At 39.6% G+C, this 27,396-nt stretch overlaps 1 protein-coding gene across 12 annotated transcripts in view; it reads left to right on the top strand.

Annotated features, from left to right (window-relative positions):
• Window positions 1-2,105: 2,105 nt before the first annotated feature.
• The window catches only part of camk2g1 (calcium/calmodulin-dependent protein kinase (CaM kinase) II gamma 1), a 66,786-nt gene continuing 41,495 nt past the window's right edge, over window positions 2,106-27,396 (top strand). For 11 of the 12 annotated variants that reach the window (XM_053511311.1, XM_053511313.1, XM_053511312.1 and 8 more), the window contains exons 1-2: window positions 2,106-2,297; window positions 4,405-4,499. In XM_053511311.1, the coding sequence (XP_053367286.1) occupies window positions 2,233-2,297; window positions 4,405-4,499 (160 nt within the window). In that variant the 5' untranslated portion in view covers window positions 2,106-2,232. The remainder of the gene's footprint in view (window positions 2,298-4,404; window positions 4,500-27,396) is intronic. The other variant, XM_053511315.1, reaches the window with a different exon arrangement.

Below are 27,396 nucleotides of genomic sequence, written 5' to 3'. Positions count from 1 at the left end.
TATACTTCCCAGTGCAGTGCACTGAAAACCATTTAAGGGAATCTACTGCCAGAATGGATACTAAACAGCCAATTATAAATGTTACCACTTCATTGCAATGCTGCTATCTAAAAATGCTATCTATCTGGTAAGTGTTTATGACATCATGTAAACACTGTCCAGACTTTAATTTAATATTAATTTTTAGCAACCATTTTTGAGCTACTCATTAGGGTCATGATGGATCTGTTGCCTGGAACACTAAGCATGAGAGGTAATCCCTAAATGGGAAACGCATTCTTCCACATTTAATAGCAATTTAGCTCAAACAGTCCATTTAGTGGCATGTTTTTGGACGGAAGGAACCCATGGGAAGAACTAGGGAAACTACAGGGTGTCCCAAAAGCTTTCATACATAAAGGAAATTGACTGTTTTTCAGACAAAATGTACATTTGTTATCAAATATCATCTGCATTTCTCTGTAATCACACAAGGCATCATCTCTCCCACTAATGATGAACCCCTGTTAATCAAATGCATTGCAAATTTAAATATAATTTTTATTTGATATGTACAAAACCATACAAAAAAATATGATATGCACTGAAATGCCTTAATTTTAAAGAAGATAGAAAGATAGATAGATTTTCCTGCAATAATAGAAAAATGTTTTTTAAATATCACACTTTTTCTCACTCTCTCTCTTTCTTATTGTGTATACTGCTTTAAAATAGACATAAATCAAAATGTATAATGTAAAATGTATCATGAATAAAATATATAAATTATATGGAATGTGAAATATCAAAGGGGTATAAGAAATAAAAGAAATGGCATGCAGGTACAAGTAAAAATTGGAGCTTCTGTTATACCTATATGCCATATTTGTTTTAATGCATTTCTATAATTATCTTTGTGCTGTATGTTTTCTTGGTACACAATGGCCTTCACATTCCCCCACAGGTAAAAATCAAGCTTAAATCTGGGGATCTTAAATAAACCTAGAAGATATATCACTCACTTACTCATCATTGATACCACTTTATCTTGTGTACAGGTTCGCAGAGAGCCTGAAGCCCATTCTAGGAGACTTAGGGCACAAGGCGGGGTACACATTGTACAGGGTGCCAATCCATTTCTGGACACACACAAATGCTCATTCACACACAACGGGCAAATAGGAACACCAATTAACATAATCTTGTTTTTGGACTGTGAAAGGAATCCCGCCATGCACAAGGAGAACATGCAAACTCCCCGCACACCAACCCGAGGTAGGAATCAAACCAGGACCCTGTACGGCGTGCACGGCGACAGTGCTAAATAATTTATTTTGCTTAAATCACTGACTGATGTAGGGAGACTTTGAAACCATGTATATACAAAGACAATAAACCAAGCAGAGGACATATTATAAGATTATCTAAACATCAAGGAGGAGCATAAGGACAATTGGTATACTGAGTGAAACTGAAGACAATGCAGTAATGGTTATATGCGTAGGCAAAGGCATAACTATGCTGCAGAACCTGTCTATGAGCCCTTTGTCTTTTTTTTTGCAAACTGAAGCTACACATAACCTGTCATCTGTTTGTAATTTCCATAAATTGGGCTTTGATAAAAAAAAAATTTAAATGGATTAAAAATCCATTTAAATTTCATTTCCACAAAGCATTTACTATGTACAAGAATGAGGTACTGAATTACAACTTTTTTTTTTTTAGTGTCTTGAACCGAATAAATTCATTTGTCAGATATCAGGGAACATTAACAGTAATGCAACTATACACCAATCTAAAATACTACACAGCCATTTATTTTTTTTGCATTATTTGCCATATTCCCCTCTACATGTGGCACTACTTTGCTGACCCTCCTGCCCCAGCTTCACATGTATTACAAATTCTCTCTATAAACAGACTGATGTCAATTTATTTGTTATGTATGTATGTTTACTCAAAAAAAAACAACAACACCAAAAAAACCCAACCCTCAACATTTTTAATTAAAATAGTATGCACGCATCATCATGACTTTGCGAGCTTGGACGAAATCTCGCGAGATGCCGCGCGGTTTGACTTCTCGCTCCAACCTCCCTCCCCCTCCCTTTTCTCCCTCTCTCTCTCTCTCTCTCGCTCACTCTCTCTGGCGCCCTCCCTTTCTGTCTGAACACATGAAATTCAGAGGATCTCCTCCCGAAACGCGAACACAGCGGTCAGATAAGCGCTCGGCGACACCCCCTCCCGCGCAACATGGCTACAGTTGTCACCTCCACCAGGTTTACGGAAGATTACCAGCTTTACGAGGAGCTCGGGAAGTAAGTGACTCGGGTACTTTTCTGTGGCTTCGGCGCAACTTCACTCCCCCACCTCCGTGTAACGTGTAATCCTATTGTTTTAGCTAGACGTTTGACAGCCGGGGAAACGACTCGCAACGACTTTTAAACCCGGGTGAAAGCAGACGCGGCGGCGCGTGAGCAGTTCCGCGTCCTGGTTTTGATCAGATAGCGGGTTGAAACGCGCAGCATTTCGGCGTGTTGACGCGTTTGACTTGCATTTGCCTGCGGTTGCTCACTTCGGTTTCATGCACGTTAATGACAGCCAGGCTGTGATGAAAGACTCTTTACAGAGCCTCGGTCTACCAGGAAGCTGTTTGGTTTCTTCTGCGGCAGTTTCACAAAAAAAATATATAAAAAAATAATCCTTATCAAAGTGCGCGAGCTCTTCCGAGAGCCTGGAGGTTTTTAGCGATACGACACTCTGATCGCTTCGCCTAATTATATCGCGGTATCCCGGTATTAATCATTCATTTCAAACGTCCAGTCACATCATATATTTTTTTTAACCTTCCTGCGGATATACTGTAAAGTTTGCAATGCCATTATTCTAAAGATACCACTACCCTCTGTATGAGTTGTATAGAGGTATGACAACTTGATTTAGTGGCCCAATAAGGGTCTTGTTGATCCATAGGCAAAAATTGATTTGAAAGTATACATAAAGAGAGAAGTGGTTAGCACTGCGGCCTCGCACCTCCTGGGTTCAATTCCCATCTCTTGAATCTGTTGTGCGTGGACTTTGATTCTGTGATTGTGTGACAGTGGATCACTGTTAAAAGCGCTATACCAATAAAATTGAATTGGATTGAAATTGCATGTTCTCCCCGTGTTTGGTGGGTTTCCTTCCACTAAGACATGCACATTAGGCTTATTGGTACAGTATTTCAGAATTCAGCATAGTGTGAGTGTGTGTCCTGCAATGCATTGGCACCCCATCCTGGGTGTAGCCCACCTCGTGACCCCAGTCCCCTGGGATAATCTCCAGGCTTCCCGCAACCCTGTACAGGATAAACAGTACAGAGAATGAGTAAAATGAAGGAGTGACTATACATCAAAGCAGAAATTGACAAATTGACGATCTCTGACTTTGCAGATTCCGGACATACTTCACGTATCAGAACTGATGTAGTTCCATGCAGAGTTGATTTCTTCTGTTTGTTCAACAGGCCCTAATAGACTACTAACTTCAGATGAGCACGAAGAACTAAAATCGAGTAGTGTTTGGTCTAGTCCTGTTTAACGTCCTCTGGTTAGTTTCAAGCCCATCTTTTTGATTTTAAAGTAAAAAAAGAAATCTTAAACTTCATGTAAGGAGAAATGCCTATGGATTCTGACTTTTTGGACACTTGCAGTCTAGGCAAGTAGTTGAGTTAGCTTCCTAAATATTAGGAGCATTTGCAGCCAATTTCTCATTATATTTATGTTTTTTTTATTTGTTGTTGGTATTTTCGTTTTTTCGGCTGATATTGTGAGTTTTATGGGGCTGCTTATGGGAATGATGTCATTTTGGAATTTACTCCTCAATTATTTTCTGTGAGCAGTTTTCATATGTTTGCAATATCTTGTTTTTGTCAGACAATTAATTTCACATGTCGCATTAAGGATGGAAACGTTCTCTTCTCATCTGCTGCTCGTTTATTTAATTACAAGCTATCTTGTCATGACACTTGTTTCACTGATTGTCTTATGCATGTCTTAATACACAAAAAACAAAACAAAACAAAAAAACAGGTTCTTCGTACAGATTTGCTAAAACTACTTAGTTTTTTTTTACCTGTATTTGGACGTAAAAGGAAACATTAAAGTTCTTTTTTTTTTAGTATTTAGTTTTTTTTTATTAGCTAGACTATATTTCACATTTTGGGTAAGATAAAAAGGTTGCCTGTTTGTGATGTCTTGTATGTACCTGGCAGTCATGCTCACAGTATGGTTGAGTGGCTCCTTGTCCTGCGTTTGTCATGTCCTTGCCTTTATTTGACACATGATTGACAGGTATTCTGTGCATTACATCAGAACCACTCAGAACACTACACATGTGACATCATGCTGTTCTTTTCTATCTTTCTCTTTTTTTTTTTTAAACCAGGGGTGCCTTTTCCGTGGTGCGCAGATGTGTGAAGAAGTCTACAGGCCAGGAATATGCTGCTAAAATCATCAACACAAAGAAACTGACAGCCAGAGGTAAGTTTGAACGACGGCCCTCTCAGCGTAAACTCGAGTGACGTCATCTGGTTACGGCATGCTAGTAAAGCTCCTTTGGCTTTTTTTTTTTTTTTTTTGGTTGCACTGCTGTGAGCGATGGGGGAAATGTAGGCAGAAGATCTGGCATGTTGGCTGTCTCCTGGGATTACTTGTCGTTAATAAAAGAGCATGCTCTTTAAAAAGGGGCCGTCTGACTATTCTCTGTGCGGCTCCAGGTGTTGTAGGGCACACAGCAACGCTGCGGTACGTGACAGAGACTCACAAGTTAGAATTCCTGCCAGGTCACGGTTTTCCGGGGCAACAAATGGAATGCGTAGTGAAAATAATGGAGTACGGTGTGGTGACAGTGACATTTGATTCTTAGAATTGTGCTAGACGAGTGAGTGCCAAATGAAAATACAGGGTGTGCTTTCTATGCATGGATTGTGTGCCTGAATGTTTCTACATAATGTGTGGTGGTGTTTTAAAACTATAATTTCAGAAATAATCTGCTTTTAATTGCTGTAGCACAAAAGCAAGGCAGGAGAAAACAAGCTATTTGGTGATGGATGTTCATTTCCTAGACATAAGCTGATGCTTATTAATACAGAAGTAAGAGATTAAGTTTACTTTAAGTTCTTGGAAACCATAGTGCTGCACAGAAGTGTTGGTCGCCTGTGTTTTCCACTGCTGTTGCATTCTCGCACACACACATATCGTTGATGTTTGAGAATTTTATGCAAATCATTTTCCAAATGCATTTACAGTCATGTGAAAAAATTAGGACACCCTTTGAAAGCATGTGGTTTTTTGTAACATTTTTAATAAATGGTTATTTCATCTCCGTTTCAACAATACAGAGAGATTAAAGTAATCCAACTAAACAAAGAAAACTGAAGAAAAGTCTTTTCAAGATCTTCTGTAAATGTCATTCTACAAAAATGCCTATTCTAACTGAGGAAAAAGATAGGACACCCTCACATGTATTCCCTCTTAAATTGGCTCAGATCTCACACAGGTATATCACACCAGGTGCACATAATTAGTAGATCGTTACTCTGCATGTTGAATGAGGCTTGCCCTATTTAAACCTCAGACATTTAGTTTGGTGTGCTCCTGACTGTTGAAGTGAGAGTGAGCACCATGGTGAGAACAAAAGAGCTGTCAGAGGACTTCAGAAAAAAGATTGTAGCAGCCTATGAGTCTGGGAAGGGATTTAAAAAGATCTCAAAAGATTTTGAAATCAGCCATTCCACTGTCCGGAAGATAGTCTACAAGTGGAGGGCTTTCAAAACAACTGCCAACATGCCCAGGACTGGTCGCCCCAGCAAGTTCACCCCAAGAGCAGACCGCAAGATGCTAAAAGAGGTCTCCAAAAACCCTAAAGTGGCATCTCGAGAACTACAGCAGGCTCTGACTACTGTTGATGTAGAAGTACATGCCTTTACAATCAGAAAGAGACTGTACAAGTTTAACTTGCATGGGAGGTGTGCAAGGAGGAAACCTTTGCTTTCCAAGAGAAACATCGAGGCCAGACTGACATTTGCCAGAGATAAAGTTGACAAAGACCAGGACTTCTGGAATAATGTTCTTTGGACAGATGAGTCCAAAATTGAATTATTTGGACACAACAGCAGAGGACATGTTTGGCGTAAACCAAACACAGCATTCCAAGAAAAGAACCTCATACCAACTGTGAAGCATGGAGGTGGAAGTGTCATGGTTTGGGGCTGCTTTGCTGCAGCAGGACCTGGTCAGCTCACCATCATAGAATCCACGATGAATTCTACTGTGTATCAGAAGGTGCTTGAAGAACATGTGAGACCATCAGTTAGAAAATTAAAGCTGAAGCGGAACTGGACCATGCAACATGACAATGACCCAAAACATACTAGTAAATCAACCAAAGATTGGCTGAAAAAGAAGAAATGGAGAGTCCTGGAATGGCCAAGTCAAAGTCCAGATTTGAATCCCATTGAGATGCTGTGGGGTGACTTGAAAAGGGCTGTACGCGCAAGAAACCCCTCAAACATCTCACAGCTGAAAAAGTTCTGCATTGAGGAGTGGGGTAAAATTTCCTCAGACCGATGTCGAAGACTGGTAGATGGCTACAAGAACCGTCTCACTGCAGTTATTTCAGCCAAAGGAGGTAACACTCGCTATTAGGGGCAAGGGTGTCCTATCTTTTTCCTCAGTTAGAATAGGCATTTTTGTAGAATGACATTTACAGAAGATCTTGAAAAGACTTTTCTTCAGTTTTCTTTGTTTAGTTGGATTACTTTAATCTATCTGTATTGTTGAAACGGAGATGAAATAACCATTTATTAAAAATGTTACAAAAAACCACATGCTTTCAAAGGGTGTCCTAAATTTTTCACATGACTGTATAAAGCAGTCATCAATTTGACAAGCTTTGCTAGTTTGCAAAATTGATAATCGTACAAGAAGCATTTAGAAGAATTTTTTTTTGTTTTTTAAGTTTTACATGCTGATTTAAAAAGGGTTGTTCAGTCAGTTTCAGAATAAATTGATTATTAAATATGACTTATTTCTGTAATGAGAAATAAGCTGTTGCACAATGGCCTCTCAAGAGCTCATTGCTCGCGCTTCAGCTTTTTTGGACTTGTCTATGAAATATTTCGGCAGTTGGTAAGGAAGTACCTACTTCTTAAATAAGCCTTTCACTCTCCTTCATTCTGCCAAGTAAAAATTTTTCATTCATTTAATGGGAAAAGTGGGGCTCCGTATGGAGTGCAAGTGCCTCATCAGGGACCCAGCCCCTGTCTTTGATGAACTGCTTTTCTCCACCATTCGGACCAATTAAGGGCTGCTAGATAGGACTGTACTGTAGCCGTCCTATTAGCTGAGCAAGAGGGCATGACCGAAAGCCCTGACTGGTCATCTGGGAAAATGGCATTTCAGCCACGGACCATTCCATAGCATTCTGCTCAGTTCAATGTATCTGATGCCTGTCTGTCTGGTTCGGATGTAGTAATGTTTTCCACATATCCACCTTTACTGATTAAAAAAAATATATATATATATTATTATTATTTTAAAAATCTTTTTATGTGGTTAGGACTAACGTGAAGAATGGATCAATCCTCTGAACAGCATTCAATGCCAAAAGATAGTTATTCGTGCACTGTCTTCCCCCTCTTTTTCTCCTCTGCTTTTTCATCCTCAGACTCTTAAGGATTTAGCTGAAAGATGTAGTGTAGAACTGTAATGACCCAGTGATTGGATGGGTTGACCCAGAGCTTGTTGCAGTAGCTAGGCAACTGTTTTCCTTGAACCGTTTCTTATTGGGTGGCATAGATGAGGAGGACAAGACTATCTGAGAGGGGGATGGACAGCTGGAGGCCAGGAGAAGTGGGAAGAAAGATATGCTCTGTAGGTTTGCAGACCCATTTATCCATAGTAAGTATGTAATTGTGGACAGAGATGCAGTTCCATTTGATTGTGGTTCTGTGCCAATTAACAGTTGGCCTGGGTGTAAGAAAGGCTTCTTGTGTCTTAATTGTATTATGCCCTTCTAATTGAACCATATGTCTATGCATCCCACTCTGCCCCGTTCATTATTTTTGCTTATGCATGGGTGGAAATGGTTAGCAATAGGGTCTGCCTTAAGATGTCAAATGTGTGCTGTCTAAATGATTCTTGCTGCCACATCAGAGATGGTGCTACAGCATGTCTGGGCTCCTCTCTCCAATTTATGTAAAAAAAAAAAAAACTACTTTATTCATCCTGTATTGTTTTGGGCCATAAATGTGACTAAAATTCAGGTTTCTTCCGCTTTTGTCTGTCTCACACAAACAGAAAGAAGGTCTCACCATCTTTCTGTTTGTGTGAGTATTGCTGTGTACAGTATTTAGGTTAATCCACTTATTTAATTGTGTCTGAGTAAGACACTAGGGATCCAGTCTTGTGAAGTCTCTTGTTTTGCACTTGTTTTTTTTGTCCTTCCTACATGATGTGTAAATCTGTGAAAATAAAATATGGAAAGGGGTTTAACAGGTCCTTTGGAATGTAAAGGGAGTCCCAGTCATGAAACATAGGCCTTGTAATATATTTTTTATCTGTAACTATGTCATGTTTTAGTTCATATCTACAGTTAAAATTGTCAATGTACTGTATATATTATGTACACGCGTTCCTTTTATTATTTCTGTTTTTAGTGCTTGCTTTGATGGTGTTTTAAATAAATGACCATTTATATAGTGAGAGAAGAGGTTTAAACAGAAGCAGCAGGTTTTTATTATTATTATTATTATTATTATTATTATTATTATTGTTTTGATGTCGAGACATTGCCATTAAAAAAAAAATTGTGGCTTGATTTTTTAAAACCCAGTTTTAGGTTTGGGCTTCTGATATACCAAAGATTTGTAGACCTCCTCCACCAAACCAATTCATCACCTTATGGTCTGGCAAACAACCAAGGAATTGTGAGATTTCCCCTGAGGGATGTAGGTAGTTTAAATGAACTGGGATCATGTGTTAGATTAGCTATTGACAGGTCCTTTTACTCCAGTCAAGCATGCATGTTCGAGAAGGAGGCCTATGCTGAATGGGTCAACATCCTCATGTGACCTTTTGTATCCAAACCGATTTTGACACCTGGGTCCATTAAAATCACCGAGACTGAGTCTGCATGCAACTCCAGGTTGCTTTCAGAAGAACCCTTGGAGGTGCTTCAGTAGGGGAACTATTTTCCAGCCAATTTATGCAAATAAAGGCAGAACCCTGCAAGGCAAATATTTTTGTATGTCAAGACTGAAGGTTTTCATGTAATCATTAGATTGCATAGTGCTTGGTTAGAAAGCCATATTTTAGTACTTTGTACTGGGCAGTGAACTATTGCATGGCAGTCCAGTTCCTCATTTTTCTCATTATGTAAATTTTTCAAGTGATTTGTACTGTAAGTACCTATGCTTCACCCAGAGAACCGTAAACAGTGGTTTGGGTGGAGCTAAAAATGGTGCACACAGATGTTTGGTCAACATTTGCTCTTTGGTCCGATACTAGTCTTCAGTAGTAATGAGATAACGAATTCTTCTAAACATCCCATGGCAGGTAAAGGGTGGAATCTTCTCAGCAACAGTTTGTCAGTAGCAATTGTAATGTTTGCATTACTGAAGGGACAAAAACCAGCTCAAACATTTCTGCCACAGTTAGCATTGTTTACTCATAAGACTACCAGTTGTATAGGTTCTCTGGAATCTCTGGAGAACTCTTCCCACTTTCCTGATAAGTTTTATTGGAATCGCTATTGGACCTTCTGTTTAACCCTGTATATCTTAGACAGTCTCTTCAATTAACTGAATTTAACCCTAATTTTGTGTTGTAGAGTGATTAAAAGGTGCCTATAAGACCAGACTACAGATGTTCTAATGGTAAGAAAGTGGAGCTGTGCGATTTAGTTGATCTTTAGTTTGTAAATCTGAATTGATTTACACATTTTGTAATGACTTGGGTAAACTTTTAAATGTTAAATGGTCTAAAATTGACAATGTCCGTAAAAAAAAAAAAAAAAAAAGCACAGCTTTTTCAAATGCTCATGTTTTGGGTGGTTAGATTAAAAGATTATCGGTTTGTATGAGACATGACATTTCACAATTCCGAATCAAATCGAAACAGCAGTCTAACTACGATTCGCAGCTCTACACACATTTCCACCATGCTCCTTGTTGTTCTGGGTGACTCCATACTGTGTCTTTTTTTTTTTTTGTGAAACGTCTATCGATTTCATCTTTCCTCCCCTCCCTTCCTTCCCAGGCTTTGTCCTTCTTTCTCAAGCGACAGACCCTCTCTTGTGTGTTTATCTTCCATAATGATACCCAGATTCAAATCAAGAGATGAGCTGGAATTTGCCAAATGAAATTGGGTTTGCGTTAGTTTTTTGACTGCGCCGCATACAAAAGTGTACAGGGAGTTGAACAGCAGTGGCTGACAGGGTAAACCCAAGGAAGGCAGATTTGTGCAATTACACACCTGAGTGGGAGTAGGGAGGTGGCATGGTCTTCTCTGGCAGCTGATTGTCACCAATGCACAGAAAAAAAGACAAAAGGCATACAGTAGTAGTCAGAATGTGACGGTTGATCCTGTATACCTATTGAAATTCAGCTTCAATCTGACGGTCTTTTCCAAAAAAGTTTATGTGAAAACAACACGTTATACATCCACACAGAATGGAATGAGACAACATGGAGAACTGAAAATAAAACTGAGAACAGTGGTGGTGTTCTTTTGTGGCGTTCACACTGGTGGCATGCATGGATCTCACAGCAAGATGTTGCTGAGCAATTGAAAATGGCACACTGTCTCTATTTTAGCGACTGGTCTCCAAACTGCTGTCATTGGTTATAAGCAATCAGATCAATGTAATGAAGTGTTGCAGAGGTAGACGTGCTTGTACTGAAGGTAATGACTGCGTTGTCTGTGTGCTAAGATTGCAGTAAAGCTTCCCTTAACTGTAATGACTAGTGCCATTATCATTAGCTTAAATAATCATTTGGAACAACGCTCACTTCCAGGCATTAGAACATACAGATGTCTGTCAAAGGCAGGTGAGAAATGAGAAATAAGTTATTAATTTTAAATGTATTATAAAACAGTGTGGCAAATAAAGATGCACTTCATTCAGAAAGAGCTCTGCTATGTTGGCTTTGGCTTGTATTCTCTGGTCTCTGGTCATTTTTAAATGAGAAACAGCTTTTCATAAAGTATGGCATGATGTAAGCAGTTGTTTGTGCCATGCTGATCAAATCAATCTAATACCATGTTATCTTAATACCTTTTTGTTTTTGTTTTTTCTTTTTAGAATTCTGAACAAATAATTTGCTCCTACTGTCTCCGCCTCCTGCTGAAAAGTTTGATAAAGTCTTACCACCACAAATGCATATGAGTAATTCCATCTCAAATCAACCAATGAAAGAGAAATTTTCCACCATCACTTCTCAGATTTTGCTGATTTTTTTACCAATTGTTGGTATTGCCATGAAAATAAAAACCCCCAATGTCCCAACTCTCACTCGTTAAAAAATGGCAGCCATCTTGATTTTTGGCCTTGACGCGCTTCGAGACGTGCCACGCCCCTTTTTGAAATCCTCTTTTCCTTGATAACTCACTTGTTATATGTCATATGGAAATAAAACTGGGTATATTTATGTAATTTTTTTATGTAGGTTTAGATTCTGCAATCTATCTCTGCTGTGGTTATGGGGATATTTCTGAAAAACCATTGATCATGGTGGTGGAACCCACTGGTTGATTTGAGATGGAATCACCCATATATAAAGCATTCATATTTATATTCTTTTGAAAAAAAAAAACGAAAAGAAAGTAACGCTTGAATTTCCTGCAAATACTTACATTTTCGGTGGTTAGATCAAAAGATTATAGGAGACATGACAAACCGTTCAAGTTACACAGCATTTCAGAGTTTATTAGACACCTTTAGTTATGTATCTAATATAAATCACAATGCCCAAAAATCTAATTAAATTAGCAGTCTGCCTGAGAATTGTTACACTTTTTTGTGCCTTGCTTTACCAGGGCCCACCCGATACGATATTATCACAATACCAAGGTGCCGATTTGGTTTGTCGTTTGATCGTGTGTGTGTGTGTTATATATATCCTGCCCCAATCTCTACATACCATGCTAGTATGGATAAAGTTAACGATGAAGTTTGTTTAATGCTAGAGCGGTTTGCGAACTACAGAACAAACTTCAGTTTCTTTTGGTTTCTCCTTTTATACCTTCCAAAAGTGAGCTTGGGTTTCAATTTAAATAGTAATGTGACCTTTAATATCAGTTAACCTTAGTCAATACTGTATAATGCACTATTTTATCTTGTATCCTGTAGTGTAATGATACACTCTCGTTTTAAGCGTGTGTTTAATCAGATTCTTTTTTTCCCCTCCACTCGCTACTAGCGCACAATGAAAGATGGCAAGTGAAACAGACAGACTTGCAAAGCAAAGAAACATAAGCTGGCCTTGTTCTTTTGCAAATGCAAAAAACTGTCCTTTTAATCAGTTTGTAAAGACGAAGGCAGCAATAAGATGGAAGGTGTGGCTGATGCAGGGCAGATGATAACGCAGTCCTGTATAAAATTAGCCCTGACTCGCTTTTAATGAAAGCTGTATTTGGGTCGACTGTGACATAACTGTGGTCAGAGAATGACAGTAAGAGACCCCGTACCCGGTTTCAGAGCTGTGTTTACAGAAAAACTGTAGCAGGAATGTTAAGGTAAGACTATAATCTCTTATCCATAAATCATGTTGACAATATTTTTTTTCCCCTCTTATCTATACGGTCCAGGATACACGTGAACTTTGTTTGGAGGCTGTTTATGTGCCAGTGAGTCATTGGCTACTCTTAAGACTCTTCTAAGGACAAGCCTCCATGCACATATGCCTACACACACACACACACACACACACACACACACACACACACACACACACACACAAGCCCTTACATGCAGATGGGACTGATAGAGTTCTGCTTAACCACACCAAGTTTAATGTTGGAGAAAAAAAAATAATCATCACATCTCTTAATATAAAAAAGGCTTCTTGTTTGGGTAAATAATTTAGGTGCACATGCAGCAGGCAGAACTTTCTTATTGAACTTCTATGGCTCACACATAAGTGTTTAAGTGTATTCCTCACATGCATGACACACCCTCACTCAACACTTCAGCCTCTTCTGTATAAATATTGGACCGGCTCTCTGTTGTTATTTGACGTTGGCCTTTACGGTGTGTGTGTGTGTGTATGTGTTGTCTACAGGGCTGTATAAATCACCCCAGGCTTCCAGTAACACTTAGTAAACACTTTGGCCCATCGCTCAACGCATGCTGGGCTCTGATGTTTATGAAATGTCAGCTAATACAGCGCTCTCCTGGCCCAGGCAAAGCTTCTTTGTCTCTCTCTCTCTCTCTCTCTCTCTCTCTTTTTTCTCTCACTCACTCTCCTTCTTTTTCTCTTTCCCCCTTTTTCTTCTTTTTTTTCTTCTTTCTCCAGCCATTATGGTTAGATTTCTTTTTATTTCTCTTTATCTGTTTCTTTTTCCTCTCTGTTCACTGTATCTGTTCTGTCGCTATCATTTTCTTTTCTGATATGTTTATCTGTCGTTCATGATCGTTCTTTTTTTTCCCTAGAAGGTCTACATATTCTTACCCAGACTGTTGGGACTCTTGTTCTTTGCTATTTTTTTTGTGTTCTTTTTTATCTTTTGTTGTATTTATATGTGGTTGGCTTTGGCAGGGTGGAATGGTGTGGTTGCTGCAGAACGGGCAGTTTACTGCAGATACACACACACACACACACACACACACACACACACACACACACACACACACACACACACACACACACACACACACTCTTGTAGAAATATGCAGGGTTGTATAACGGCACACAGGACTTGATAATTTGAATGTGTTTTTGCCCTCTTAAAATTTCGGGGATTATCGCATGCACTCTTCTCGTGTTCTCGAGCTTTTGATCCTTGTGTTGGAGACACACATACCCACACGCGCACACACTGTGTTTGTCCTGTCTTAAGCACTGCTAGCGGGCTTCTTGCTCACAGTTCACCTCGTCACAGAGGTATGGAATAAGGCCAGTGTACCTTCCTTCGTCTCTGTGGCTTCCATCAGCTTTACTTAAAGATTCCACACAGCGTGCTGCCTGCTACAGCACACACACTAACGTAAACACATATAACGCACATCTTTTTCAGATCTGTCGGCCTCTCCTAAGGCTGGGATATATTACACAACTTTTACCATAATTATAGCCGTGATTCACAGTTGGAGCAGTTCGGGTCTCGCTAGCTGAATTTTGGGGCAGATGCAAACACTTCTAATGTCTTCCATCCAGAATGAGGTCCAGAGCACTCATTTAATCATTGAGTCCATGATTCTTTCATGTACTCACTTACTCACTCACTTATTTATCCATTTATTTTTTTCACTGAGGCAGACCCATGAGCTGAGAAGCAGAAGCACTATCCGCTGTTCCACCATACAGCCCAGGTTGATGTTTTGAGTCTGTATGTTCTTAAACTACACAAACATGTGTGGATCCTGTCAGTCGGCAATTGCAAAAGCTGGCCTCTTGGGAACCACTGGTGTAAGGGTTCATTCCATCATTGTGTTTCCAGCGATGCCATCAGCCTTTGATGGGAGTCCAGCAGAAGATTATTGCCATCTTTGCTCTCAGATTGGGAGGAATGGACGACTTCTGTCTTCTATTGATCAGAGCAGAAGTAGTTATGCGAGCGTGTGTATCCCAGATGTAGTCGGCTGAGTTAAAAAGTATAAATACAGATCAAGAAATCATTACAAAACAGACATTATGGGATCCAGTAAAGATTTTTCACCAGTATTCAAATTGTTTAGATTTTTGCTAGTAATCTGTGATAGCATTTGGTTAGTGTGCTAATGTGTAAAGTCTTTCTGTACTTAATATCTATTAGGATTGTAATGGTTTTAGGGTGTCTTCAACAGCACGCTGCCACACATCAAGGCTAGGAATAGCACGTCGTAATTTCTTTATTTCCCTGATGAGCTCGTCCAGCCTTGTATTCGCCGCACCACCTAATGACGTCAAGTGCTCAATAACTCTGCCTCAGGTTGATTGATAACACAACGTTTCCATCGATCCCTTGTTAAGAACAGTTTAATGACTTCATTTGTATAGCGGGGAAGGCTGGTGTTCTGACCACAGCTGGAGGATGAGGCTCACAGCAGTGTATGTATCTGTTCTGCTCTTTGCGGCTGTATGAAGGGAAGTGAAGTGTGTCTCCTGTCTTCAGGAAAGAGCTTCACGTTAACAGCTCATGCTGGGGTTTCTCCAGGGATACTGCACTTCCTCTGCCTCTATCTCGGCTCGAGTTTGACTCGGTGGCTGTGTGTTGGAGTTCTACAGTAGGGTAGTGAAATATTCTGCCGCAGTGTTGGCGTGGCTGAGCCCTGCTGCTTGTGACGGGCATTGTTAAGGAGAGTTTTGTCCTTTTTGAGGCTACTTAAAGTGCTCTAGAAGTTGAGCTGAGCCAAGTTGTCTTGTTAATACTGCAGCTTGTGTCTGGCTTTCTCTCGTCTTTGCACATCACATTGCACTATAGTGCTTTTTGTTGTTAAATGGCTAAGAAAGATTATGTATTATTATTGCTGTTTTAGTATTAGTTTTTCTTTCATTAGAAATTTCTCCGTTTATTTGAATGCGTTTGAATCGCTCTAACCACTTTCAGCTGACGTGATCTCACGGGTAACAAGGCTTAGGTCATTAAACATCAAGAAACAGACTTTAGGACCTTTGTTTTTAAGTGTTGATATATGGACAGGAAAACACACTTGCTAATAATTTGTTGTTTTCTACGGTTTTGATGGTTAGGGTTGTATCGCCACCTGTTGGTTTGGCATGCTTTTGACGGTTTGTTTTTGGCTCAGGGGTAGGTTTCTTGCCTACCATGCGAAAGGCCTGGGTTCAATTCCCAGCCAACGCCCAAACTTCACCCACTGGATACAGTTCTGGTCCCAAGCCGGGATAAAATTGGAGAGTTGCATCAGGAAGGGCATCCGGTGTAAAACCTGTGCCAAGTTGTTGTGCAGATAAGTTGGTACGCTGTGGCAACGCCGCAAGACTAACAACAACATTTACTTTAAAAAATATATAAATAATAATAACTATTTTTTTTTTTTATAGAGGTGAAGATAAAAAAAAAAATCAGAAAAATTCAATTTAGAACATTTCCCATGTATGTATGGACTAAGCCTTGGTCTTTTTTCTTTTTTTTTTTGTTTACCAGCTCATTAATGATTTGATCTCAGAAATAAAGCAGTAACAAAAAAAATAAGGATATTGCATAAAATGTAAAAAGTTACACAATCATTTTGGTTAAAATTTTCTTATCACGCTTTAAAGTAATACCATCTGTAGTGGTGTTTTTATTTATTTATTTTTTATTGCTATATTCTGTTTATATTTATATTAGACATGTTATGCGTGTGCGTATATATGACTCAAAATCAGGTTTATTGCCAAGTATGCTTTCACATATGAGGAATTTGTTTTGGTAATTTGGGGCAAAACTGCTTGAAATATGTAAATGAAACAAGGAAGAAAGTACTACAAGAGGATTATAGATATAAAAATTAAGAAAACAAATATGTGCAAATAAGTATTTCTTAACTTTGTTTACAATATACATGTGCTAAATTTAAAAAGTTGCAAAGTCTGTAGAGTATGCAAAAAACATGCAGGCTATGGTAGTGCAGAGTGCGAATATTTGTTCAATTGTGCAACAGTTTAATCTGTTAATGTAGCGCATTGCGTTTGTACATGTAATGTCCTCAGAAATAAGTCTGCCAGTGGTGGTCTTGGACCTTGCTTATTAAGTCAACTGCAGAAGGAAAGAAGCTTGGTTTATTTTTTTTGTGTCGTGTCGTTTCCGTCTCGATTGACCACAACCTCCTGCCAGTGAGTGGCATATGAAGATGCGTCCGTGACGGGAGTGTCGGCCACAAACTTTCTCGCTCGCTTTAGCGCCGTGGTGTGTAATTCCTGTAGTGACGGCAGATTGCAACCAATCAGTCTATCAGCAGAGCGAATGATATGTTGCCGTTTGTTTTTGTGCCTTTCATTTCAGTTCTGTTTTTTGCAGTGGGGTACCAGATGGCAATTGAGCAGGTCAGGATGCGCTCAGTGATGGCAGTGAAGAAATGTACCATCATTGACTGTGGCAAGTTGAACTTCTTGAGCCACAATAAGTACATCCTCTGCTGTGCTTTCTTGGTTAGGGATCTGATCAAAAGCTCCCACTTCAGGTCCGGGTAATGATGGGAAGCCTAGGAAACGGAAGGACTACTCAGTACAGATTGGGGAGCCACACATAGGGATAGGTTGAAATGAGTTTGTTTCTGAGGTCCATTAGAATCTCCATTGTGTTTAGGGAGTTGAGTTTCATGTTGTTTTCTTTGCACCAGGTCACCAGATGGTTAATCTCCTTCCTGTAGGCAGCAGAGTTATCACCCCTGGAGATGAGCCAAATCAGGGTGGTGTCATCTCCCTGGTGTCCATGGTGGTGTCAGAAGTGAATCTTTCTTCTCATAGGGCTGCTTTTAATAGACTAAACAGGTAAAGGCCAATGGAACGAGGTCAGGACTACAGGGAGAATGCTGAACACCTCAAAATTTCTTCTTGCAAATTTCTTGCAGAGTGTCGACGATGTTTGCAGAAGTGTGCGGACGTGCATCGTCATGCGAGATCATGACGCCGTTGGACAACGGTCCTCTGTGTATAATCTGAACTTTAGGCCTTAGCTCTTTTAATAAGCCTCTCACTAACGAGCACTGTTGATTGTTGAACTCTATTCCTGATGTTTAAATACTGTGCCCTTGAGAATCCCAGAAAACTCTTAAGCATCAATTTTCTAGCTAATGATTGACTTTTAAACTTTTTGTGGTCACCAAATGAGGATGTTTCTGTTTCATAATCTGCTGTTTACTCTCAGACTCAATGCTTGTCTCATCAACCGTAATAATTCTCTTGAAGAAACTTTTATGTATCCTTAGAGAACCCTCAGACCGCGATAATTTTTTGACTCCTCTTTGTGTATGTGCGTATGCACAAACACACACACACTTTAAAGAAAGGATGAATTGTTGACAGCTCACAGTTTACAACTTTAAAATTGTAACAAGACGTCTCACGATACAGAGGAGATGTCTTTAATTAACAGACGGGGGGGAAAAACAAAAACAGCAGCACTCACAGAAGTCACTATGACACTAACTCAACTCCAGCCTTACTGTTTTGGGGCTTAGGGAACGAGGGAATGTGAAATATTTTTGCTCTCGAGCCGAAACATTCCAGCATCGTACATGTAGCTAAGTAAGGACGCTGTCTGCGATATCTCATGACGAAGCTTTTAGACCGAACTTCACGTTCAAAGAGTATCTCGTACAGCTGTGCACAGATGCTTATAATTAGCTGTGTGTTGGTGTTTTAGTGCTATGATATGAATTTGCATTTCACTATGGTCTCTCTGCAGAGCTTATAATGAAATGTTTTTCTCTTGTTGTTATATTATAATCCTTGATTTAATTTGCCTCTAAAACCCATTAGTTTTTAAACTCATCTGTTCTCAGAGGAGGTGTATTCGCGTTGCAACTGCCGTAATAGATAATTATGCGTAGGGAACGATTTTCAGAAAGTGCCGTCAGGAGCAGTAGAAATATAGCTGCATTAGTTTAGCTTTTCTTTGGAACAAGGTACTTTTTGAAGTCTTGGACATATGTTGGGTAGCTGCTACTCACTCCTTCGCATCGTCAGACTTGATTAGCTGGATTAAGCACATCACACGCTGCGTTCCCCACAAGACAGACGAAAGTTAATTGCTGCTGCAGGTCCAGCAATGAGGGGCAATCTTTTAAACACCACCCCGTGTGTGTGTGTGTGTGTGTGGATCCCACATGGCCCCAACTCTTCAAATATATCCGTATCCATGTCTGAATGGACGCACATTTTCTCCCTTTGCTATTCTTAGGCCCGCTTTGCTAATGTTCATTCCGCTGTGGAAATGTCACACGTCCCTCAGTGCAAGGTTTTACGAGCCTCTGCGTCGGTCCACAGATGTCAGTTTTACACACACGCCTCACCCCTTGATATGCTCAACATCTCAACGTGTACATGGTATGCGTTTTTGTTCTCCAAGCGGCTGGTGAAAAAGTGCACTTATTGCTATATGATTTAATTTCTTAAAAAAAGACGTATTTGGAAATCATAACACACTAAGAGAAGAGACATAGAGACATTCATGTCCTTATAGCGTTATTAATTTTAAAGTTAAATTTTTTTTTTTAAGAGTTTGCTATTTCAAAGTACAAGATGAGGTAGTTAACCAAAAAAGTCGTTTTAATGTTATCTAACTTCATTAAACCCTAGAAATGACTTCTTTCAGGCTGCGAGCACAACAATGTCCATTTGTACACTAGACAGAACTGTCTTTGTGTTCCGTCTCTGCAGGACAGTTCAGTTAGATTAGTAAGCATGTTGGTCAGAGCGACTAGATGAGACAAGCGTGTGAAAGTTTGCCAGAAATGCTGCCTACTTAAAGCACTGCTTCATGACCAGATAGAAGTTTTTTTTTTTTTCCATGGTAGTGTCGCCAATATCAAAATCATAAGACTGCATAGATATTGCTGTACACTGCATACTTCATTTATAGGTCTATTTACAGTCACGTCACGAAACACCAAGCCAAATCTGCATGACGTTATAAATTAGAAGTATTCTGTCAAAGCCGGGTAGTATTTTTTTCTTTCTTTTTTTCTTTCTTTATTTTTAACGAGCTGCGAGCTCACAGAGAACAAGCAGTGAGTGATGGTTATCCAGCTAAAGCTGCGCCGTTACGCCACCTTTTCCACACTCTGACGTCAGTTATGTATTAAAAAAAAAAAAAAACTCGTTAAACAAGAATCCCGAGCTAATGCAAGTCTAAACCCCACAAGCATTCAGCATTCTGGCTACACACCTTTAACTACACTGCAACCTTTCTTGCAGTGGAATTCCTAAGAAAGATATTTCACACATTACGCAATAGCGCCATTTAAAGGTGTTTATGTAGACATCATAAATTTAAGCTCGGTGACATCCTGTCTTCTTGCGGTTTTATGCAGATGAAAAGCTAGTAAGTCTGTTTATTTGATGCCTCAGTCAGAGTTGTTGCACAGATACTATAATTTTGTTTATAATTTGTACTGTGTATTGTGTGTGTGGGAGACGATTATATGATGGAATATGGCATTAATATGATGTAGTGAGGGAGTGCTTTTAATTCTATTACTTGACGAAGCTTAAGCTCATGTGTGTGTGTGTGTGTGTGTGTTTGTGTGTACATTTTGTGTATTTATGCACATGGCTGTGCAGTTGTCCTCTTCTCTGGCTTTGTGACTGTTTAGCTCCGTGCTCATGTTTGAGCTCACCACACACTTGGGTGTCACCTGTGCTCAGTGATGCTTGTCTGCAGGGGACATGCCTACGTGAGGCTGTGCAGGTAGCACAAACACAGGCTTATTTTAATTCCAGAATTTATTCTCACACCAAACACTGCATCTTAACAGAGAAATATGTTGAAGCATTGTATTTCTACAGTTTACCAGAATGAAGTTAATGTTATAAATTCATGTTAAAAGTTAGTGTGAAATTTTAAACAGATATAGCGTGTATATACTGTGTTTATTAACTTGATAACTCTCTGCCTTTTATGATCTTCTCAAAAGTGTACAAGGTAATAAGGGGCATCTGTGGCTCAGTTAAGCTGTGGGACTACTAGACCCATGTTCAACCCCCAGTATCACCACCGCCGTTGGCCCCATGTTTTTATGTTGGGGAGAGAGCACTTGACCTCAAAGTCTGGTTCATTTAGATGAGTGTGAACACAATTGCTCAGGAACTTGAAGGGGTGGTCTCGAGGACGTTGTGGCTTACTTGGGCACAAATCGAATCCGATATGGAAGTCAGTTGTACGCTAAACCTACACAGCCATAGCCGATAAAGTAGTAAAGCATGTGAGAGCAATGCTCTTAACATTATTTCCGAAATATCAATCATATTTGGTATAATGGTATTAGGTATAATGCAAAAGTTAACTGTCTTGTTCTCCTCCTCTTTTGTGATTAATGGCAGCTTACAAACCACGTAGTTGCATATTTTTACTTCCAGCGTCGGACGATGTAAATACCAAGTGCACCCGGGAACGGAGCACAAAGATCAATGTGAACGCTGGCCTATATACTTGGAAAATACTTGGGCATGAACCACATGGGTAAGTGTGGGGGGGCAATCGTTCATGGGCAGGGTACAGATTAATCATGCCTAGTGTGAAAATGCTATTAATTTAATTTAATTGCAATAAAATGACAGAAATTTCTGTAATACATTGATGGGTTTTTGGTGTCAGAGTTTCATAATATAAACGATCTCTTTTTACATCTATTGCACATGAATTGTCTACGGAAGCTCACAGAGACCCGACTCAGTATAGAAAGAAGGATGTCGGTCACAAATTTGAATCAGATATTGACAAGAACTGTATCAATGCAGTTGTCTTGAAACCGGAAAACGTGTGAACATGCACTCCCACTAATTAAGCATAAGCAAGGAATGTAGTAAGGCAGAGACACCCAACCCTGCTGTTATCGTCCATCTACCGCCCTGTGTAGTTTTGTTTTAACACCTGATGGTGTACTGTTAAAACTAACTAAATGTTTAAAAGCCGTAGGGGCAAGAATGCATGATTTGATGAGAAATTATATTTTTTAAAAATATTTTGACAGATATTGTGATTGCTATTTAACCTGTAGTATGTAACTATTAACTGTATCATTTTGTATTCTATCTGTATTTATCAACAAATCACAACAAATAACAACAAATAATTGGGTCTCATTAAAAGAAAGTTAAATTACACGCAAAATAAATTTTAGACTATGCAGCCTTTGGCGATTAAATAATTGCACAGGTCTATACTACATTTTGATTATTATGCAAATAATTGCACAGCACTAGTTAGGAGCAAAAGAAGTAAAGCCTAGTCACAAACTAGTACTGTACGATACAAGTCAAACGTTTACACGTCATCTAATTCAATGGTCTTTTGTTCATTATCATAATTTTCTGTATAGTAGAACAATGCTGAAGGTGACCGGAATATGAAATGTTTTTCTCTAACCACCTGATGTTCAGACGTGTTCGTTACCTTTTAGCTCTGTGAAGCATTGGTGCTATGAACTCTCAATGAACTTTTCTTCTGCAGCAGAGCTACGGTTTAGGCTTGATTTCCTGGGAAGGTCTTCACAAAAACCTGTTTCTTTTAGAGCGTTTGATGTTTTTGAAGCTCCACTTGATAGTAGCTACTGTTCTTGCAATTCTCCAGATGGACTAATGTTCATGTCTTGAAGTAATCTCACAAATTTTGATGTCTTCTGGTTACCATATAAATCCTCTTTCTAATATAGTAACATATAATATATATATCCAATCATATTTTAATACCTTCTGTTCACAAGACACTCGGGCTCCTGTATGTGTAAACCTATAACCTTATCTTTCTACATTTGGTATGTATTGGAAATGGACATCTTATGCACTTCGAGTCAGATGCTAAACTGCATTTTATTGACTTTGTACATGTATTTTGCCCAATGACGATAAAGCCGGATCTAATCTAATAATCTTAATGTTTCAGATCTTTTTTTTATTTTTTTATTACAAGGTGTGTCTGGTCCTATTTTTATATTTAGAATAATATGCGGAATAAGGCTAGGTTCAGACTTTCAAAGCTTTTCTTTTTTTAATGTGTAGTGTCTCCTGTCACTATAAGGAAATGATCGGATTTGGACTCCTGCAGTCGGGACTGTTCTGTATAGCAAGAAGTGCTTTGCTCAGATGCATTGATTTCCATTTTTAATGCATTCTGATTAAAAATCTGAAACCATGGTCTTTTGTTTTTGTTTACCGTGCACCCTGCATTTTCGAGCTCTCCAGATCTAATTGTGACACATTTATCTACAAATTACACGAGGCATACTTGAACTGATTTAATGTAATCAATATTTTGTAGTGCTAAATTACGTGTTAAGGCTAACAATATTAGAGCTGCTAAATCAGACGCCTGGTGATGGGATTTCACATTCGAATTCCATGATTTTTAGTTCTATCCACACGGTAAAACGATGCTGAAGGCGTCCAGAATATGCAGTAATCTCCTTTGAACAGGAGATTGACATGTTTGATATTGACATGTCTGCTACTTTTGCTCTATAAATCCTTCATAACGGTAAGGTGCTGTTTGTTAATTAGTGATTTCTGATGCTGGAACTCTAAATGAACTTCTCCTCTGCAGCAGCAAGTTGTGATCTTGTGTTCCTGAGATGGTCTTCATGATTGCCAGTCTCTTTATGGTGCTTTATGGGTTTTGCAGATGCACTTGACAATATTGTTTTGAAGAGCTGTTACTGGACAGCTGACCCTTGCATCTTAAAATAACAGCTACATTAGTGTCCAAACTTTTGACTGGTACTGTATAAAAAAAAAAAAGAGATGGAGTGATTGACTGAGAAAGAAAGAAATATGTCTTGGTTACTATGTGTGTAGAGTAAATGTGTTATGTCTTAACCATAGCCAGAAAGGGACACTATAATCACAGCAACATTATGGAAAGAGCAGGATTGCCATAAACGTCTGAGGGAGGCTTAACAGGGTGTGAAAGATGGTGTAGGCTACGGAGCAGTGCTGCAGGGGGGAAAAGGCTGCCTGAAAGCTTTTTAATGACGTGCTCCACATTTGCCCACTGCCCTAATATGCTCACTTAGAGCCTTTTCTGATGAGCCATCGCTTTTGGACTGATAATCTGCTGCAAATTCTCTCCTCTGTGTGTGTGTGTGTGTGTGTGTGTGTGTGTGTGTGTGTGTGTGTGTGTGTGTGTGTGTGTGTGTGTGTGTGTGTGTGTGTGTGTGTGTGTGTGTGTGTGTGTGTGTGTGTGTGTGTGTGTGTGTGTGTGTGTGTGTGTGTGTGTGTGTGTGTGTGTGTGTGTGTGTGTGTGTGTGGCTTAATGGATCAGTTTGCTTGTGGGATGCAGGGTTCTTCTTTGTCTGCATGTTTACTTGGTTGCCTTTTTTTTCCCTTTATGTTTAGGATTTCATTACCCAGAATTCCCTTTTCCCTTGTTTCCGGATGATAGTTTGATTTTGTGCAGCTAAACTGCGCATATTGAACTCGTTTATATGCTTGTTTGTGGAGACGCGCTCGCATGCTTTTGCTGTACTAACTATTCATGTTATGAGGGTGCCGGTACTGTAGATTCTTCGACGCGTTTCAGAAATTCACATTTCCTAACTTTGACAGTTGACCGGCTCAGGCAGATCGCTCTCATCCTGCCTGCTACTGCTAAATTTATTAGTCATTCGTAACCTACGCCAGGCTGTTTATAGACTAAACATGGGTGCCGTTTATGTTGTGTTCTTTGCAGCACCTTTGCGGGATGAGGAGCCAAGCACTGGTCAGAGACATGGTGTAAAATGAGCAGTTCCACTAATTCTTTTCTCATCCCGTACAAGCGTTGGACAGCTAATGCCGACGGAACTTTGGATGGGTGGTTGGGGGGAGATGTCTGTAGTTATTCACCCTTTGTTTGGTGCCAAAGATATGCTTGAATACAGTGGTCACGTGGTAGTACAGCAGCCTTGAGCTCCACGAAGAACAGCTATTCTCCACTCCATCTTCTCCATCTTCCCCCTTAGATCAACTGATAAGATTAAACTAGTGGTGCATGGAAACACGTCCTTCAGGTCATGCTTTTGGTGCAAGTATGAGTTTTGAATAATTTGTACTAATACTAATCTAATTGAATAAGTGTAGCCGAGTCTCTGTCTGTTTGAAGCTAATGCTGAAAGTTTTTCTCGTTTTGATGGCATTTACTTTCTGAATTTTACCCTTCATGATAATTGATAACGTTTTTCAAGCAATCAAGTAGTTCAATACTTATGTTTATCATATGTATGACATTTTTTTCTTTCTGTAAATGGAAACTGAGGTGTTTAAGAGGCAGCCAGGAGATCAGAGTGCAGCAGGCAAAGCGATACGAGGATGGCAAGTGGGACAAGGAAGAATAAGGAGGGCAGATACTTGAAAGTCAGACCACGGACTACTGCAAAGCCTGCACAGGACTGATGACCCACCATAGATAAAGATGAGCGAGGGCATTGTGCTTGTGTCTTTGGATGGATACTCTGACATTTACTAATATTCTCTCTGAACACTGTCCTACTTTTATTTTAAGAGGCTCAAGCTATCACCAGCATCTCTTTCCTTTATACAGTACATCAACACATCACTTTGACTCACACTCTAACACACATGTACACATCCTCACTCCTCAGCCCACAAGTGTTCTGGTGAATGGTGTAAGAGCTGCGATGGTGTCCTTGTGGATTTCTTTTTTTTTTTATTTTTATTTTTTTTTTTTATGAATCTATATGACCTTGGCCTTGGAGGTAAATCTCTCCTAGAATACTGAGTGAGAGAAGGAAAGAGTGAGTGAGTCTGACAGCCTTTGGCTGAACTGTAACGAACCCAAGTTAATTAATCCCTCTCGTTTTGCGCTACTGTTAAGCTATAAGCTCCACTCCCACGTCACTGGCCTTGTAGACGCTGATAAATTGCCATAGAAATAAAAAACATATACTAATATATGCAGAATATGGAAAGTCAAACTGGTCTTTAAAACGTCTTTTCGACATTTATTTACTCTACATACTGTATGTGTGTGTGTATATATATATATATATATATATATATATATATATATATAGTATATGTAGTCAAGTTGTCTATTATTTGTAATGAAAACTATTGGATTTAATTAGAAAGCAATGTAAAATACACCAAGTTCCCGACTTACGAACAGGTTATATTCCGGGAGCATGTTTGTAAGTTGGTTTTGTTCGTAAGTCCAACAAGGTGACTCTTTAATAAGAAGGTATCAGAACACCCAGTGCATTACAGCCTGCCTCATATGTTGCTTAACAGGCACAGAGTTCAAGGTTGTTGATCAGAAATGTTGATGTTGCATCATTGGAATGCACCGGACAAACCAGTTCGATCCGTGGTGGCCTCACCCCGCAACCAACAGCACCCAAAAAAGATGTTGTGGTTCCAGACACCAAAGCACACCCCAAGATGTCTTGTGGTGTCATGCCCCAAGGCACAATATTGAGATTAATGTTTTGGGTTTTATGAATCCTTAAAAACTACGATTTCCTGTTGCATGGACATCTATAATATTCTAACACTATTTTGCATGCCTGTGTGTTGCACTTTCCCTGCTGCCGGCTGTGGCAGATTTGTTGATTGCAACAAAAACGTGAGTGCTTCACATTTGCGGGCTAGTAATTGAGCGAGAAACCCCCAAGCCTCAGCACAATCAAGCTAAACATTGCCCACACACACGCACACATACGGATGCACGGATGGATGAATGGAGTGGTGGTTGAATGAATATTTAATGTGTTAAATAAGTGAGCGCTCTTTCTGGGAATTGAAGTACCTTTGATGGGTCTCCACTCTCCATCATTCTGACGTTCTGTTCCCATAAAACACACAATGCATATGAACTTTTCTCATGCTCCCATACAGGTGTCTGGATTTATAGACCTCTGATGATGATGCGTGTCTGTGTGCGCGTTTTCCCCTCTCTGCTCAGCTGCCTTTCCTCTCTCTGCCTTCTCTCTCTCAGGCACCCTAATGAAGGCATTATCTTGACAAGTCACGGAACACGAAGCAGCTGTAATTTCGGATTTATCACAGTGTTTGTGGTTCTGTGAACGTCCTCATCAGCTCCAATGAAGGCACACCGCATAGCCAAGCTTTATAATTTATTGTTCTGTTGAGATGAAGAAGGAAAGATCGCTAAGCATTTAAGGCCGTTAGCTCTCGTGGTGGTCCCTGAACAGATAAAGGTGAGGTTCTCTCGAGAAAGCCTGCAACCGATTTTCTTTTTTATTTATTTATTTCTTTGTGCTGCCTTTAATGTTAATCCCTGGGTTTTGTATTTTCTGTGCCTAGGAGCATTAACAAGGCTAGAAATCCTAGGCTACATGTGCAGAGTTTACCCCCAGGCCTCCCTGGCCTGAAGCTTAACCCGGCTCTAACAGACGATGCTTTAGGACATATTCGGCTGTACCTGTCTCACACTGTCCCGCTTACCATTTTCCAGAAATGGCCAATGTCGCATTAATGGCAAAAGTCTAAACCCGTAGTTCCATAATGCATTGCAGCCATATAGGGCACGCCCTCAGTTGGATTAATTAGATAGATTG

Source organism: Clarias gariepinus, chromosome 14, assembly GCF_024256425.1.
Source record: "Clarias gariepinus isolate MV-2021 ecotype Netherlands chromosome 14, CGAR_prim_01v2, whole genome shotgun sequence".
Taxonomy (NCBI): Eukaryota; Metazoa; Chordata; class Actinopteri; order Siluriformes; family Clariidae; genus Clarias; species Clarias gariepinus.
This window is presented reverse-complemented; position numbering and strand designations above follow the sequence as displayed.